Below are 16,751 nucleotides of genomic sequence, written 5' to 3'. Positions count from 1 at the left end.
CCCAATGTGGTACGGATCTGCTATTTTTATACTTTAGAACCGGAACCCCCATCAGAAGCTAGCCAGCTAACTAGCTACTAGTTAGCCACTGCTAGCGTTCTTCACCGTTAACTCGGACACTAGCCAGCCTCAGCTCGGTCAATACCTGCCAGTCTGCACAGCGATAAGCCTTGGTTTCATGCATGTTAACATCAGAAGCCTCCTCCCTAAGTTTGTTTTATTCACTGCTTTAGCACACACCGCCAACCCTGATGTCCTAGCTGTGTCTGAATCCTGGCTTAGGAAGGCCACAAAAAATCCTGAAATTTCCATCCCCAACTACAACATTTTCCGACAAGATAGAACTGCCAAAGGGGGCGGAGTTGCAATCTATTGCAGAGATAGCCTGCAGAGTTCTGTCATACTATATACTATCCATGTCTGTGCCCAAACAATTTGAGCTTCTACTTTTAAAAATCCACCATTCCAGAAACAAGTCTCTCACTGTTGCCGCTTGTTATAGACCCTACTCAGACCCCAGCTGTGCCCTGGACACCATATGTGAATTGATTGCCCCCCATCTATCTTCAGAGTTCGTACTGTTAGGTGACCTAAACTGGGATATGCTTAACACCCCGGCCATCCTACAATCTAAGATAGATGCCCTCAATCTTACACAAATTATCAAGGAACCTACCAGGTACAACCCTAAATCCGTAAACATGGGCCCCCTCTTAGATATCATCCTGACCAACTTGCCCTCCAAATGCACCTCTGCTGTCTTCAACCAGGATCTCAGCGATCACTGCCTCATTGCCTGCGTCCGTAATGGGTCCGCGGTCAAACGACCACCCCTCATCACTGTCAAACGCTCCCTAAAACACTTCAGCGAGCAGGCCTTTCTAATCGACCTGGACCGGGTATCCTGGAAGGATATTGACATCATCCTGTCAGTAGAGGATGCCTGGTTGCTCTTTCAAAGTGCTTTCCTCACCATTTTAAATAAGCATGCCCCATTCAAAAAATGTAGAACTAAGAACAGATATAGCCCTTGGTTCACCCCAGACTTGACTGCCCTTGACCAGGACAAAAACATCCTGTGGCGTTCTGCATTAGCATTGAATAGCCCCCGCGATATGCAACTTTTCAGGGAAGTCAGGAACCAATATACACAGTCAGTTAGGAAAGCAAAGGCTAGCTTTTTCAAACAGAAATTTGCATCCTGTAGCACTAATTCCAAAAAGTTTTGGGACACTGTAAAGTCCATGGAGTAAGAGCACCTCCTCCCAGCTGCCCACTGCACTGAGGATAGTTAAAACTGTCACCACCAATAAATCTATGATAATCGATCATTTCAAAAAGCATTTTTCTACGTCTGCTTTCCACCTGGCTACCCTTACCCTGGCCAACAGCTCTGCACCCCCTGCAGCAACTTGCCCAAGCCCCCCCCCCCCCCCCCCCCCTTCCCTTTCACCCAAATCTAGACATCTGATGTTCTGAAAGAGCTGCAAAATCTGGATCCCTACAAATCAGCTGGGCAAGACAATCTGGACCCTCTCTTTCTAAAATTATCCGGCAAAATTGTTGCAACCCCTATTACTAGCCTGTTCAACCTCTCCCAAAGATTGGAAAGCTGCCGCGGTCATCCCCCTCTTCAAAGGGGGAGACACTCTAGACCCAAACTGTTATAGACCTATATCCATCCTGCCCTGCCTTTCTAAGGTCTTCGAAAGCCAAGTTAACAAACAGATCACCGACCATTTAGAATCCCACCGTACCTTCTCCACTATGCAATCTGGTTTCGGAGCTGGTCATAGGTGCACCTCAGCCACGCTCAAGGTCCTAAACGATATCATAACCTCCATCGATAAAAGACAGTACTGTGCAGCCGTCTTCATTGACGTGGCCAAGGCTTTCGACTCTGTCAGTCACCGCATTCTTATCGGCAGACTCAATGGCCTTGGTTTCTCAAATGACTGCCTTGCCTGGTTCACCAACTACTTCTCAGATAGAGTTCAGTGTGTCAAATCGGAGGGCCTGTTGTCCGGACCTCTGGCAGTCTCTATGGGGGTGCCACAGGGTTCAATTCTTGGGCTGACTCTTTTCTCTGTATATATCAATGATGTCGCTCTTGCTGCTGGTGATTCTATGATCCACTACGCAGACGACACCATTCTGTATACATCTTGCCCTTCTTTGGACACTGTGTTAACAAACCTCCAAATGGGCTTCATTGCCATACAACACTCCTTACGTGGCCTCCAACTGCTTTTAAATGCAAGTAAAACTAAATGCATGCTCTTCAACCAATTGCTGCCTGCACCCGCCCGCCTGACGAGCATCACTACTCTGGACGGTTCTGACTTAGAATATGTGGACAACTACAAATAGCTAGGTGTCTGGTTAGAGTGTAAACTCTCCTTCCAGAGTCGCATTAGGCATCTCCAATCCAAAATGAAATCTAGAATCGGCTTCCTATTTTGCAACAAAGCTTCCTTCACTCATGCTGCCACACATACCCTCGTAAAGCGGAATATCCTACTGATCCTTGACTTCGGCGATGTCATTTACAAAATAGCCTTCAACACTCTACTCAGCAAACTGGATGTAGTCTATCACAGTGCCATCCGTTTTGTCACCCAAAGCCCCATATACTACCCACCACTGCGACCTGCATGCTCTCGTTGGCTGGCCCTCGCTACATATTTGTCGCCAAACCCACTGGCTCCAGGTCATCTATAAGTCTTTGCTAGGTAAAGCACCGCCTTATCTCAGCTCACTGGTCCCCATAGCAGCACCCACCCGTAGCATGCGCTCCAGCAGGTATATTTCACTGGTCACCCCCAAAGCCAATTCCCCCTTTGGCCGCCTTTCCTTCCAGTTCTCTGCTGCTAAGGACTGGAACGAACTGCAAAAATCACTGAAGCTGGAGACTCATATCTCCCTCACTAACTTTAAGCATCAGCTGTCAGAGCAGCTTACCGATCACTGTACCTGTACACAGCCAATCTGTAAATAAACATAATTCCACTTTGACATTATGGGGTATTGTGTATAGGCCAGTGACACAAAATCACAATTGAATCCATTTTAAAGTCAAGCTGTGACACAACAAAATGTGGAAAAAGTCAAGGGGTGTGAATACTTTCTGAAGGCACTGTAAACCTTATGGTGGTGGTACAGTGGTACTGTATATCAATGGTATACAGTCAATGGGCCAGACTAACGTTTACAACAGTGTGCAGTTTGTTCCTCGTAATGAATAAAACACCAAGAAAAAAAACTAGTTAAACTAATAGGTGATAAAGATAAGACCCGAAGGGGTAACAGTTTCATATTGTTCTACTGAATAATGTAGGTAATAAAATAATGAATCTCATACAGGCATTTGTTTTTATAAATCTATTAAGATTGTTTTGTTGCTAGACTCATACACCATTGAAATATTGTTCATATAATTGGAAACGCAATAAATGTCTTGCGTCTCACTGGAGTTTCCTCTCCTGAGTTAATAGCATTAAAATTCTTGCTTCTGTTTTCCACCGCAAACAAAGGAAGAGAGATCTTGTTATACGCTGCTTTGATGTTCACCAGAGTAGCAGCCACAGCCATGAAGAGCTAGGCTTTAACAAGCTCGGGTGGTGTATTAGTTAGACTTTGAAAGGCGCCACATCTCCAAATGTGTGTTCTTCATCTGCCTCTCGCTCTGTTTGATCTGTCCCCCTCTCCTTTGTCCTAATTAGCACGCTCCGGTTGTTTTCTCCGTAATGAATTCAACATGAATGATAAAAAGTCCAACTAAAGGGCGATAAAGATAAGACCCGAAGGTGTAAACAGTTTCATGTTGTTCTACTGAATAATGTAGACAATAAAATAATGAAACGCATAAAGGCATTTGTTTTGATAGATCTGTTAAGATAGATTTATTTTGTTGCTAGACTCATACATCATTGAATTGTGTTAATATAATTGGAAACGCAATAAATGTGTTGTACCTCACTGGAGTTTCCTCTCCTACGTCCATTACTACATCAAGCCAATCAATCACTGCTTTAAAAAAGTTGGTGTGCTGTTTACCCAAGCGATATTTGCATGCTAGCCCTGTTAGCATGGTTCTGGGGGAGGAGATGATGGAGCCGTGAAGAATTGACTACAGACAGGACTGCACAATAGTCCTTGTGGTTAAAAAGGTGTGAGTGGCTTACTGGCTTTGATGTGGAGGAGGCTGTATGCTAAGTGCACTTTCATATCTGCCCAACACAAAACACCTTGTTCCCTCACATTAAGGCTAATTATTGGCTATTAGGGAGATGTCAGGACTCTTGCTCACTCGCAACACACGCACCCACAAACATCTTTCTTTCTCCCTCTCAGCCATACATGCCTGAACTTTGCCCAAAGATGTTGTACACCAAGCAGTGCTCGATTCATCATAAGAGCCTTTCAGCTGCCGAGCTGTAAATGTCACCAGAGTTAGGCAGCTCTCTGCTGCTTAACAAAGCCCCCCCAGAAATCTGCCATCTCTCCTAATCTACATTTCAGTAATATAGCAGACACTCTTATACAGAGCAACTGCATACATTTTCACACTAGTCCCCCATGGGAATTGAACCCACAACCCTGGCATTGCAAGCACCATGCTCTACCAACAGAGCCACACATGGATTTTCTTGGCTGGGTTGTGATAAACCGAGGTGTTAAATGCCTACGGCATTATATTTCCCCCTAGTCTTTGTACTGTGCACACGTTTCCATTGAGACTGACAACCATAACCTTTCCTCCAAGCTGCTCTCTCACTGGTTGTGATTGGCATTGGTGGAGGCATGGTCTACTGATGCTCAAACTGAGCTGTGGAGCATGGCTGTGCCTTGCTCAAGTCTCTCTCTCTCTCTCTCTCTCTCTCTCTCTCTCTCTCTCTCTCTCTCTCTCTCTCTCTCTCTCTCTCTCTCTCATATAGTAGTTATGTAATATTTGATGGGTGATATGTTTTGCTAGCAGTATATGTGGTGAGATAACAGTCCCAGTGTGGCTACCTTCCATGTTTATCTCTCCCTGTTCCTGCCATGATATGTGGTAATTGGTTTGAAGAGTGGCATGTCTCGAAAGCTCTCCTTTCATTTTACTAGGAGATATCTGGTGATATAGCAGGTCTATAGTCTGCCGTAGATGTTTCCATCTCCCTGCCATAATATGTGCTAATTGGCTTGAAGAATGGCATCCTGCTCCCTCAACGGGAGATATCTGCTTACACGTATCAGCTGTGTAACCAAACACTGAAATGAAGGTATACTGCTAGTTAGGTGGTCCAATAGTAACAACTGGGATTAATGCTGTATTGCTGTAAGTGACATATCCGTGTGAAATGGACACCTCAGCCTGCGTCTTCAGAACCGCATGGTGTTCTTGTGATATCCAGGGAATTGTTGCTTCATCCATCAGCAGGGGGGAAATCACAGCTGTTTTCCCTGGTCTGTCTATTAGGGGGCTCAAATGTAATAGTTGGGCTGGATGGATAGATTTCCTCTCGTATTCATCTACCCGTCCCTCTCCCCTCACACTCTCTCCTCCTGTCACCAGATAGTTCTGTCAAATTAGATGATTCCCATCCCCTCTACTCTAAAAACACACCTGGTCTCACTGGCATGGCCCACGGAGACAGCCTGGACTGGACAGCTCAGGGCAGGCAGCTGATTTCATGGAAGATGGGGTATCAGATGGGGTATCAGATGGGGTATCTGGGTAACCTACGACACATGGAGGAGAGTTTATTCCGTAATGCATTGTAGATACTGCTGTTACATGACCATATTGAATTCATGTCAATTACAGGGATGCCTGTAACACATAGAGATGCAGTATACTGTATGGCATTACTAGCAAGGTGATCGGCTACTATTGTGCTATTTTATTTCATGATGAAATCATCTGGACATTCACCATTCATTGCTGTGATATAAATTACATGAATCTACTAATGGGAACTTCATCTAATAGTCTAGGGAAGTGGTCACATTGCTGTCTTTGTCAATACAAAGCCACTAATGCCGCACGTTAGTGAGAGAGAGAGTGTGTGGACGTTTTCACAGATGGATCACAGGTCATTATGGAAACCACTGATTCAGAGTCGTTTGCAGATTCAAGTGATTTGGAAGAAACTTCTTCAGGTTACCGTGAAGGGGATTTGATGATGAAGTAGATAGCTGGTTGTTACTATCATCTCTTATTCTTGATTTGTTTCTGTGTTAGGAAGGATTGTGTGATGGCAAAGTTAATTAAATCAGAATGTGACATTGTGCACTCCTCTTTCTATTCTGGTTAGAGCCAGTTTGCGCTGTTTTGTGAAGGGAGTAGTACACAGCGTTGTACCAGATCTTCAGTTTCTTGGCAATTTCTCGCATGGAATAGCCTTAATTTCTCAGAATAAGAATAGATTGACGAGTTTCAAAATGTTTCTGGCCATTTTGAGCCTGTAATCGAACCCACAAATCCAGATGCTCAACAAGTCTAAAGAAGGCCAGTTTTATTGCTTCTTTAATCAGCACAACAGTTTTCAGCTGCGCTAACATAATTGCAAAAGGGATTTCTAATGATCAATTAGCCTTTTAAAATGATAAACTTGGATTAGTTAACACAACATGCCATTGAAACACAGGAGTGATGGTTTCTGATAATGGGCCTCTGTATGCCTATGTAGATATTCCATAAAAAATCTGCAGTTTCCAGCTTCAATAGTCATTTACAACATTAAAAATGTCTACACTGTATTTCTGATCAATTTGATCTTATTTTAATGGACAAAAAATGTGCTATTCTTTCAAAAACAAGGACATTTCTTAATGACCCCAAACTTTTGAACCGTAGTGTATGTAATATGTATGCATGCATGACTGTAGGTTGCTTTGGATAAAGGCGTCTGCTAAATGGCGTATATATGAAACGTACATTAGTGTCCTACATCAGTGTCTTTGGGGGATGTGTATGACTGATTTGTTTTCAATTTGTGTCCCCACAGAGAGGACATCAGGACGGCTAATGTCATTGCTGCTGATGCCGTCACCTGCCTGGTCATTGACAGAGAGTGAGTAGTACCCTGTGTCATCTAAAGGTTTACTTTTAAATGTGTGCAGTTTGTTGTAAGTTGATTAACCCTTTACTGCCATGAAAAAAAGCAATTGTAGTGCAGAGCATAAACCACACATCACAGTAGCATGACTATTATAGGATTGGTATGTTTTAACAAAGGTTTGCTGTGTTGATCCATATCATTGGTAATAGATCATTCATCACTCATCAGTATTATGCAATTTATTCTAAAACTCGAAACAAATATCTTCCCCACATTTCAAAAGTTTTTACAACTACATCATGACATAACGCCATACAAAGAACATAGAGAAGAGTTCCTGTTTTGAATGACAAGTAGCATGGTAAAACAGCGGGACTGGGGATGGAGCACTGTGCACTGCATGGTAGACAGCCTGTTCTCTTCTACTCCCCATAGACCTCATCAGCGCTGTGTGGGCCTGGGTCTCTGTGTGTCTCTGTCAGAACCAGAGGCAGGGCTAAAAAAAGGCAAACGCAGCACACAAACGCTGGGGGCAAGAGAGGAAAATTTTTCTATTCGCTCTCTGCAGGAAATACGCCATTCATTTGACCGTGTTGGCCGCCTGAAAGCTTTATGGCCGAGTCTGTTAAAGAGGGCTTGTTTTGGCTGCCACGCTGCGCTCCCTCCGCCATCATGCCGTTGTCGTGCACTTAATGGTATGATCACTGTTGTGGATTGGGATTCCGGGAGGTTGTCTGAAACAGCACCCAATTCCCTATATAGTGCGCTACTTTTGACCAGTGCCCATAGGGTAGTGCACTATATAGAGATGCAGACCTGGTACCAAACCTACACTCGGACACGGTGGTCAGGGAGAGTCAACTGAGTTGATTCCGTCTCCTCAGATGTGCTAATAGAGGAACATACTGTATATCAGGCTTGATGAGACTAGCCTACTTTTTGTGCTCTGTCTGGCTCTTCACAGTGGCGGTTGTTAGTAGTGTAGTTTAGGAGTTGGATTTGCTCTGGCTGCTACGTATAGCTATCTGGCGTAGTCTATAAACTTTACGATAAGTCTAGGCTATAAACTTTTTATCTCTTCTGCATTACTAATATCAAACACATTTATATGGCAAGTCGGCCTTATCCAGTGCGATTGGACAACTTATATATGGGCTTTTATAGGAGAGGCACACTAAGAATGCAACTTTAAGTGGGTGTGAATTCTATAGTTAGAGCAACGCAGTTCACACTTCAAATGCCCTTTCATTGGCCTTAATGGTCATATTTCCTGGATGATATCTAATGTTTTTGCAGTCATGAAATGATAATAAATTCCTTCAGTCTAGACACATAATGAGGTCACAACTGTCAGGAGGTTGTGACAGTTCTTGGCTAACCTCACTGGACGTCAGTTATTCTCTACCACTTACCATACATCATGTTGATTGTGTGATTACTTTTTCGGAAAACTATTTGATCTAAGATCCTTGTAAAGAGCTGTACCAGTCTGACAGCTCAATCTAACCCCGGTGAGAGCAGACTCATAAACCTCAGAAATAACTCCTGATGTCTACAGTATATCTATCTATATGTGTAGTGATCGGGGGCACATGGGAGAGTGAGTATTCTGTTCTGGAACACGAGGCTGCCTCTCAGTGCCCGAGGGCCCAGACACACGCTTTTCAGCGTTGTTGCCTGCTGGGAGAAAATGCCCCAGAAGCAACACTCCACAGACAGAGCTCCGATGTGTCACATTTAAATGGCCACTCCTCCAACCTGCCCCCTCTCACTGAAATGCAGGTTGGTAATCAGACCCCTCTTAGCCCCTCTAATGGTTTCAGGCGCTTTGAAACAGATGGCTAAAAAGAGCACAGAAGGACCCTTAATGACAAAAACCTGAATACGCTAAATGGGAAAAATGATCCATTTTGAGGATGCTCCATCATAATCTGGTTATTTTTATATAACCAGACATGTGTCTACTTCTTTAGCTTGTTTTTCCTCTATAAGAGATAAGAGAAAGTCTCAGCTATGATATCAGGGTTTACCTGTCAGTCCTTTCTATTTTTATCATGTTTAAATGTATTCTATTATCACATTTTGACAGTAATGTGTCATTACTTTAAAATTGCCAACTCCATACTAAATTGTAAGTAAATAGTGTTATTAGAGCTTACGTTTTATGTACAAACTCAAATAGACAATAGAAGATTGCATCTAAAAAAGACAATGATTTACCATACCTTGTCAGGTAAATAAATTTGATTGCAGACAACATGTCTGCCTTGTTAACCTTGACAGTATCATTGATGACAATATTTATTCTCCAGAACAGCTAACATCCACCATATCTTGTGCGTGACAGTACATTTAGGATTGCCTTTTGAATGTTCAAAGCATGCCAGCAGACGTATATTCTTGATTTCGGAAAGAACAGAAATGAAACGTCAATTCAATCTAGTATGGACAGTCAGATCTGTTGATTGTTTTAATGCATGTCCTCAATCAAACTAAGACGAGCACGCCTGCTCTCCTCCCATGCATCTCATCAGTGTGAGAGTTTTCAGCAAAATGCTTTCATCAAAATGAATTCTCGATTGCATAGAATAAAATCAACCAAATCATATATTATTTGTCACATGCTTCGTAAACAACAGATGTAGACTGACAGTGAAATGCTTACTTACTTTTTCAACAATGCAAAACATTTTTTTTTTAAAGTAGAATAATGGAAGTAGTGACACGAGGAATAAATACATAGTGAATAACAAAATCCGGTGCAGATAGTACTGGTTAATCTGCATCGACCCTTTTTGTACTAACTTGTTTTGTCTCATCACCTATTCTACTGCTAATGTTTATTATCTGTCACTTTATTCCTAGTTATACTGTACATATCTATCTCAATGACCTCGTACACCTGCACACGGACCCTTATCTGTCACTTTATTCCTAGTTATACTGTATGTACATATCTATCTCAATGACCTCGTACACCTGCACACGGACCCTTATCTGTCACTTTATTCCTAGTTATACTGTATGTACATATCTATCTCAATGACCTCGTACACCTGCACACGGACCCTTATCTGTCACTTTATTCCTAGTTATACTGTATGTACATATGTATCTCATTGGCCTCGTACACCTGCACACGGACCCTTATCTGTCACTTTATTCCTAGTTATACTGTATGTACATATCTATCTCAATGACCTCGTACACCTGCACATGGACCCGGTACTGGTACCCTGTGTATATAGTCAAGTTATCGTTACTCACATTATTATTATGTGTTTTACTTTTCTATTATTCTCTATTTTCTTTCTCTCTGCATTGTTGGGAAGGGCCTTAAGTAAGCAATTCACTGCTAGTCCACACCTGTTGTTTACGAAGCATGTGACCGAATACAATTTTAGATTTTTTTAAATTGATTTTGAGGAAATATAACAGGGTGTACCAGTACCGAGTTGATGTGCAGGAGCTCAAGGTAATTAAGGTGTGTGTGTGTGTGTGTGTGTGTGTGTGTGTGTGGCGTCAATACTGTATGGATGTGTGCGCATGTTATGTGTGTGTGTGGGTGTATGTACAGTACCAGTCAAATGTTTGGACACACCTTCTCATTCAAGAGTTTTTCTTTATTTTTACTATTTTTACTATCTATATTGCAGAAAAACAGTGAAGACATCAAAACTATGAAATAACACATATGGAATCATGTAGTAACCAAAAAAAGAGTTAAACAAATCCAAATATATTTTATATTTGAGATTCTTCAAAGTAGCCACGTGTTGCCTTGATGAAAGCTTTGCACACTCTTGGCATTCTCTCAACCAGCTTCATGAAGAATAATTTTCCAAAAGTCTTGAAGGAGTTCCCACATACTGTATGCGGAGCACTTGCTGGCTGCTTTTCCTTCACTCTGCGGTCCAACTCATCTAAAACCATCTCAATTTGGTTGAGGTCGGGTGATTGTGGAGGCCAGGTTATCTGATGCAGCACTCCATCACTCTCCTTCTTGGTCAAATAGCCCTTACACAGCCTGGAGGTGTGCTTCGGGTCTTTGTTCTGTTGAAAAACAAATAATAGTCCCACTAAGGGCAAACCAGATGGGATGGCGTATCGCTGCAGAATGATGTGGTAGCCATGCTGGTTAAGTGTGCCTTGAATTCTAAATAAAGCACAGACAGTGTCACCAGCAAAGCACCATCACACCTCCTCCATCATGCTTCATGGTGGGAACCACACATGCGGAGATCATCCGTTCACCTACCAAAAATCAAAAACTTGGACTCATCAGACCAAAGGACAGATTTCCACCAGTCTAATGTCCATTGCTTGTGTTTCTTTGCCCAACTCAGTCTCTTGTTCTAATTGGTGTCCTTTAGTAGTGGTTTCTTTGCAGCAATTTGACCATGAAGGCCTGATTCACGTAGTCTCCTCTGAACAATTGATGTTGAGATGTGTATGTCACTTGAACATTTATTTGGGCTGCAATTTCTGAGGCTGGTAACTCTAATGAACTTGTCCTCTGCAGCAGAGGTAACTCCGGGTCTTCCTTTCCTGTGGCGGGCCTCATGAGAGCCAGTTTCATCATAGCTCTTGATGGTTTTTGCGACTGGACTTGAAGAAACTTTCTTGAAGTTCTTGAAATGTTATGGATTGACTGACCTTCATGTCTTAAAGTAATGATGGACTGCTGTTTCTCTTTGCTTATTTGAGCTGTTCTTGCCATAATATGGACTTGGTCTTTTACCAAATAGGGCTATCTTCTGTATACCACCCCTACCTTGTCACAACACAACTGATTGGCTCAAACGCATTAAGAAGGAAAGAAATTCCACTTTTAAGAGGGCACACCTGTTAATTTAAATGCATTCCAGGTGACTACGTCATGAAGGTGGTTGAGAGAATGCCAACAGTATGCCAAGCTGTCATCAAGGCAAAGGGTGGCTACTTTGAAGAATACAAATATTTGTTTAACACTTTTTTGGTTACTACATGATTCCATATGTGTTATTTCGTAGTTTTGATGTGTCCAGTATTATTCTTCAATGTAAAAAATGGTTTAACAAAAACAAACCCTGGAATGAGTAGGTGTATCCAAACTTTTGACTGCTACATTACGTGTCGCGGTGTCAGTTTAAGTATGAATGAGTGTGTGAGTAGAGTCCTGTGTGTGTGCATAGAGTCAGTGCAAGAGAGTTAGTAATAAAAAAAAGGGTAAATTCAGGTAGTCCGGCTAGCCATTTGATTAGCTTGTTTAGCAGTCTTATGGTTTGGGGGAAGGAGCTTTTCAGGGTCTTGTTGGTTCCAGACTTGGTGCACTGATACCTCTTGCTGTGCGGTAGCAGAGAGAACAGTCTTGGGCCTTCCTCAGACACTGCCTGGTATAGAGTTCCTAGATGGCAGGGATGTTGGCCCCATGATGTACTGGGCCATACTCACCACCCTCTCTAATGCTTTGCGTTCAGGTGTCGACCCGTTCCACTACAGTCCCATCGATGTGGATGGGGGTGTGCTCGCCCCTCCGTTTCCTGTAATCCACAATCAGCTCTTTTGTCTTGTTGATGTTGAGGGACAGGTTATTGTCCTGGCACCACAATGCCAGGTCTCTAACCTACCTACAGTGGTGTAAAGTACTTAAGTTGAAATGCTTTAAAATACTACTTAAGTAGTTACTGGGGGTATCTATACTTTATTTTACTATTTATATTTTTGACAGCTTTTACTTTTATGTCACTACATTCCGAAAGAAAATAATCTACTTTTTACTCCATACATTTTACCTGACACCCAAAAGTACTCGCTATATTTTGAATGCTTAGCAGGACAGGAAAATGGTCCAATTCACAGATTTATCAAGAGAACACGTGGTCATCCCTGCTGCCTCTGATCTGGCGGACTCACTAAACACAAATGTATCTTTTGTACATGATGTTTGAGTGTGCCCCTGATTATCTGTACATTTTAAAAACAATAAAATGTTGCTTTGCTTAATATAAGGATTTTTTTATTATTCATACTTTTACTTTTATGTATATTTAGAACCAAATTATTTTTGTCTTTTACTCATGTGTACAGGAGGGGACTAAGCACAAACCCTTGAGGGGCCCCCCTATTGATGGTCAGTGTGGTGGATGTGTTGTTGCCTACCGTCACCGCCTAGGGGCGGAACATCAGGAAGTCCAAGGTCCAGTTGCAGAGGGAGCTGTTCAGTTCCAATGGTCCTGAGCTTGGTGATGAGCTTGGAGGGGACTATGGTGTTGAATGCTGAGCTGTAGTCAATGAACAGCATTCTTACATAGGTATTCCTTTTGTCCAGGTGGGTGAGGGTAGTGTGGAGTGCAATAGAGATTGTGTCATCTGTGGATCTGTTGGGGTGGTAAGCAAATTGGAGTCGGTCAAGGGTATCCGATAATGCAATTGATGTGAGCCATGACCAACCTTTCAAAGCATTTCATGGCTAGAGATGTGAGTGCTACGGGGCGATAATCATTTAGGCAGGTTACCTGTCATCTTGGGCACAGGGACTTTGGTGGTCTGTTTGAAACAAGTTGGTATTACAGACCATGTCAGGGATAGATTGAAAATGTAATTGAAGACACTTGTCAGTTGGTCAGCGCATGCTCTGAGTACGCGTCCTGGTATTCCTTCTGGCCCCGCAGCCTTGGGAATGTTGACCTGTTTACAGAGAGCGAAATCACACAGTTTTCTGGAACAGCTGGTGCTCTCATGCATGGTTCAATGTTCATTGCCTCAAATTGAGAGTGGAAGGCATTTAGCTTGTCTGGTAGCCTCTCGTGACTGGGCAGCTCGCGGCTGGGCTTCCCTTTGTAATCCGTGATAGTTTGCAAGCCCTGCCACATCCATCGAGCATCAGAACCGGCGTAGTAGGATTTGATCTTAGTCCTGTATTGATGCTTTGCCTGTTTGATGGCTTGTCAGAGGTCATAGCGGGATTTCTTATGAGCGTCCGGATTCGTGTCCCACTCCTTCAAATAGGCAGCTCTAGCCTTTAGCTCTGTGCGGATGCTGCCTGTAATTGGTAGTCTTAACAAATCTACTTTGAAACAAAAGTATACACCTCACACACATGGTTATGGGCTTAAAAAAAGTAAGACACCTGTACCATGTCAGGAGTTAAAATGTATAACATTTTGAGTTTGCATCTCAATAGAGACTTTATATACATCACAGAAGATTGAAATATAACAAAACTGTTTAACATAGAAACACCAAATTTTAGTCGTAAAAAAATAAAATCTTTATAAATTATGAAATTATGAAAAATATTAATAACATTCCACCCATGAAGCCAAAGAGGGCACTTTTGGTCATTGACTACAGGAAAAGGCTACTGAAGCCAGTGAATGATGTGGTAAACTCCTCAATGTTATTGGATGAGTCCCGGAACATATTCCAGTCTGTGCGACCGAAACAGTCCTGTAGCTTAGCATCCGCTTCATCGGACCACTTCCGTATTGAGCTGGTACTTCCAGTTTGAGTTTTTGCTTGTAAGCAGGAAGCAGGAGGATAGAGTTATGGTCTGATTTGCCAAAGAAAGGGTGAGGGAGGGCTTTCTATGCATTTCTGTGTGTGTTGCTTCTAGTTGCACAGGTGACATGCTCATACAAAAAATAAATGCCACCTCTGAATGTTTATTTTCTTATTTTCTTATGGCCCTATACAACTTGTTGAGGGAGGTATAAGTGCCAGCATCGGTTTGTGGTGGTAAATAGACAGCTACGAGAAATGTGGTCTTGGTAAATAGTATGGTCTGCAGCTTATGAGGTATTCTAACTCAGGCGAGCAAAAACTCAAGAGTTCCTTAACATTAGAGACATGCCCCTCCTCCCTTCGTCTTACCCGAGTCTACCGTTCCGGTCTTGACAATGCATAGAAAAAACAGAAAGATGTATATCAGCAAGATGTATGTCCTGGTTCAGCCACGACTGACAAACATTGGATTTTTTGGGCGGGTTGGATTGATAGGATAGACTAAAAATGGAGCTCATCCAATTTGCTCAAGGGATTGCATGTTCGCCAATAGAGCAGAGGGAAATGGCAGTCCATTTGCTCGCTAATGTACTCTGGTCAGGATGCTGGTTCGCCTGCATCTCTTTCGCTGCCGCTTCCTCTTCCGTGTCCAGGGGATTAGGGCCCGGCCCAGAGTATGCAGAAAGTCCAGAGCTGCCGACTTGTTGAAGTACAAAATGACGTCCATATCGAAGTTAGTTTTCTGATGTCCAGACGCTATTTTCGGTCATAGGAAATTATGGCAGAGACATTATGTACAAAAAAAGTTAAGATCAGCGGTAAAAATGACATAAAATAGCAGAATTGGTCGGGAGTCCGTAAGACGGCTGCTATCCATTGCAGCGCCATCTTAGACTCTATGCATAGTCTCATAATAATAACAATCTAGTCTGTAGAGTGAGTCTTTTCTCAGATGGGTTATAATCAACACTTTAGTTGATGGGGAGGGACAGCACCATTCAAGAACAGTATCTTCTCAGTAGTTTTTCTTTTACATTTTCAACTGAACATATGGTGTGATTCATTTGAAACCGAAATGGAAGCCACCCTAACATAATGCTCTTGATTTGCACTGGTCTCACAGCACAAAGATGAATGATGTTCACTGATTCTTAAACATTGTCTCAACATCATCATGTTAATGTCAACGCACTCTACTCACGGCACTTTTCCTGGACAAATTTTTGTGACAGATGTTTTAGGTGATTCGCTGCCCTCCTATGTCCCGTGCATTACTAATACTGAACTCAATGGGGATCTGTGACAATAACAGCATGTGTGACCTGGTGTTCAAGGTGTTGAGCAAGTTAATGATTTAGTGTTACTCTGTGATCTCTCTCAGCTCATTTAAACACTTGATTGGGGGCCTGGAGGATGTCTCAAACAAAGGTTATGAAGATGCAGGGGCCAAAGCCAAGTAAGTATCTCACTCTTTACACTCTTTATAAAGTACTGTACAACTCAAATTCATACCTGAATTTTGTTATGAACTATATCACTCCTTTGCATTGATGCATGCATCACACACATAGTCGTGCACACACATGCACGCACGCGTGCACACACCTCAATTGCTCTAAACACTCCTTACACCACTCTCCAAGTACATGAATGCACACACACACACACAAATGTTTCAAACACACCTCATTACAGTAGTACCAAACTACCCCTGCTTTCCTCCACACACACTACACCCCTCATTAACGCTGAACACCACTAGCCATTGCGAAACCTGTTTTTTTTCATGTTTTTTTTCTTTTCTTGATTGTTGTGGATATATTCTGCTTGATGAGGTTCTAGTCTATGCATAAAATGAATTAGTGTCTCATTTGATCTGCTCATTTGATCTCAGCTGCACCGGCTTTCAGGAAAGAGAAACTTTATCCAACCCAATGGCTTTGTTACATATTGAATCCTACCCTAGTCCCCACTACAATTAATGAGCTCTGGGGTTTAGAATGCTTTCTTGATTTGCTGATTGGTGGGAATATGAGGAATGTGAAGAATCCATCTGATAATAGTAATTCAGTTTTAGTTCAGCTTACATATTTAATTAGAAAATACACATTGGTTTGTATTTCACTGACCTTAGAACATATTTACAATTGTGGAATTAAACATCTCGTAGCTGGTTAGTAAGTAGGATAAGGATACATACTGATCTTGAAAACTGATATT

The 16,751-nt window shown here is 42.4% G+C and overlaps 1 protein-coding gene across 4 annotated transcripts in view; it reads left to right on the top strand.

The window, feature by feature from the left end:
* Nucleotides 1–16,751, top strand: part of LOC139580888 (cGMP-dependent protein kinase 1) — a 161,185-nt gene that overhangs the window by 123,786 nt on the left and 20,648 nt on the right. For all 4 annotated transcript variants that reach the window (XM_071410014.1, XM_071410013.1, XM_071410012.1 and 1 more), the window contains exons 8-9: nucleotides 6,993–7,058; nucleotides 15,913–15,987. In XM_071410014.1, coding sequence (XP_071266115.1) covers nucleotides 6,993–7,058; nucleotides 15,913–15,987 — 141 coding nt within the window. The remainder of the gene's footprint in view (nucleotides 1–6,992; nucleotides 7,059–15,912; nucleotides 15,988–16,751) is intronic.

This window comes from Salvelinus alpinus, chromosome 7, assembly GCF_045679555.1.
Source record: "Salvelinus alpinus chromosome 7, SLU_Salpinus.1, whole genome shotgun sequence".
NCBI classification, from domain to species: domain Eukaryota; kingdom Metazoa; phylum Chordata; class Actinopteri; order Salmoniformes; family Salmonidae; genus Salvelinus; species Salvelinus alpinus.
This window is presented reverse-complemented; position numbering and strand designations above follow the sequence as displayed.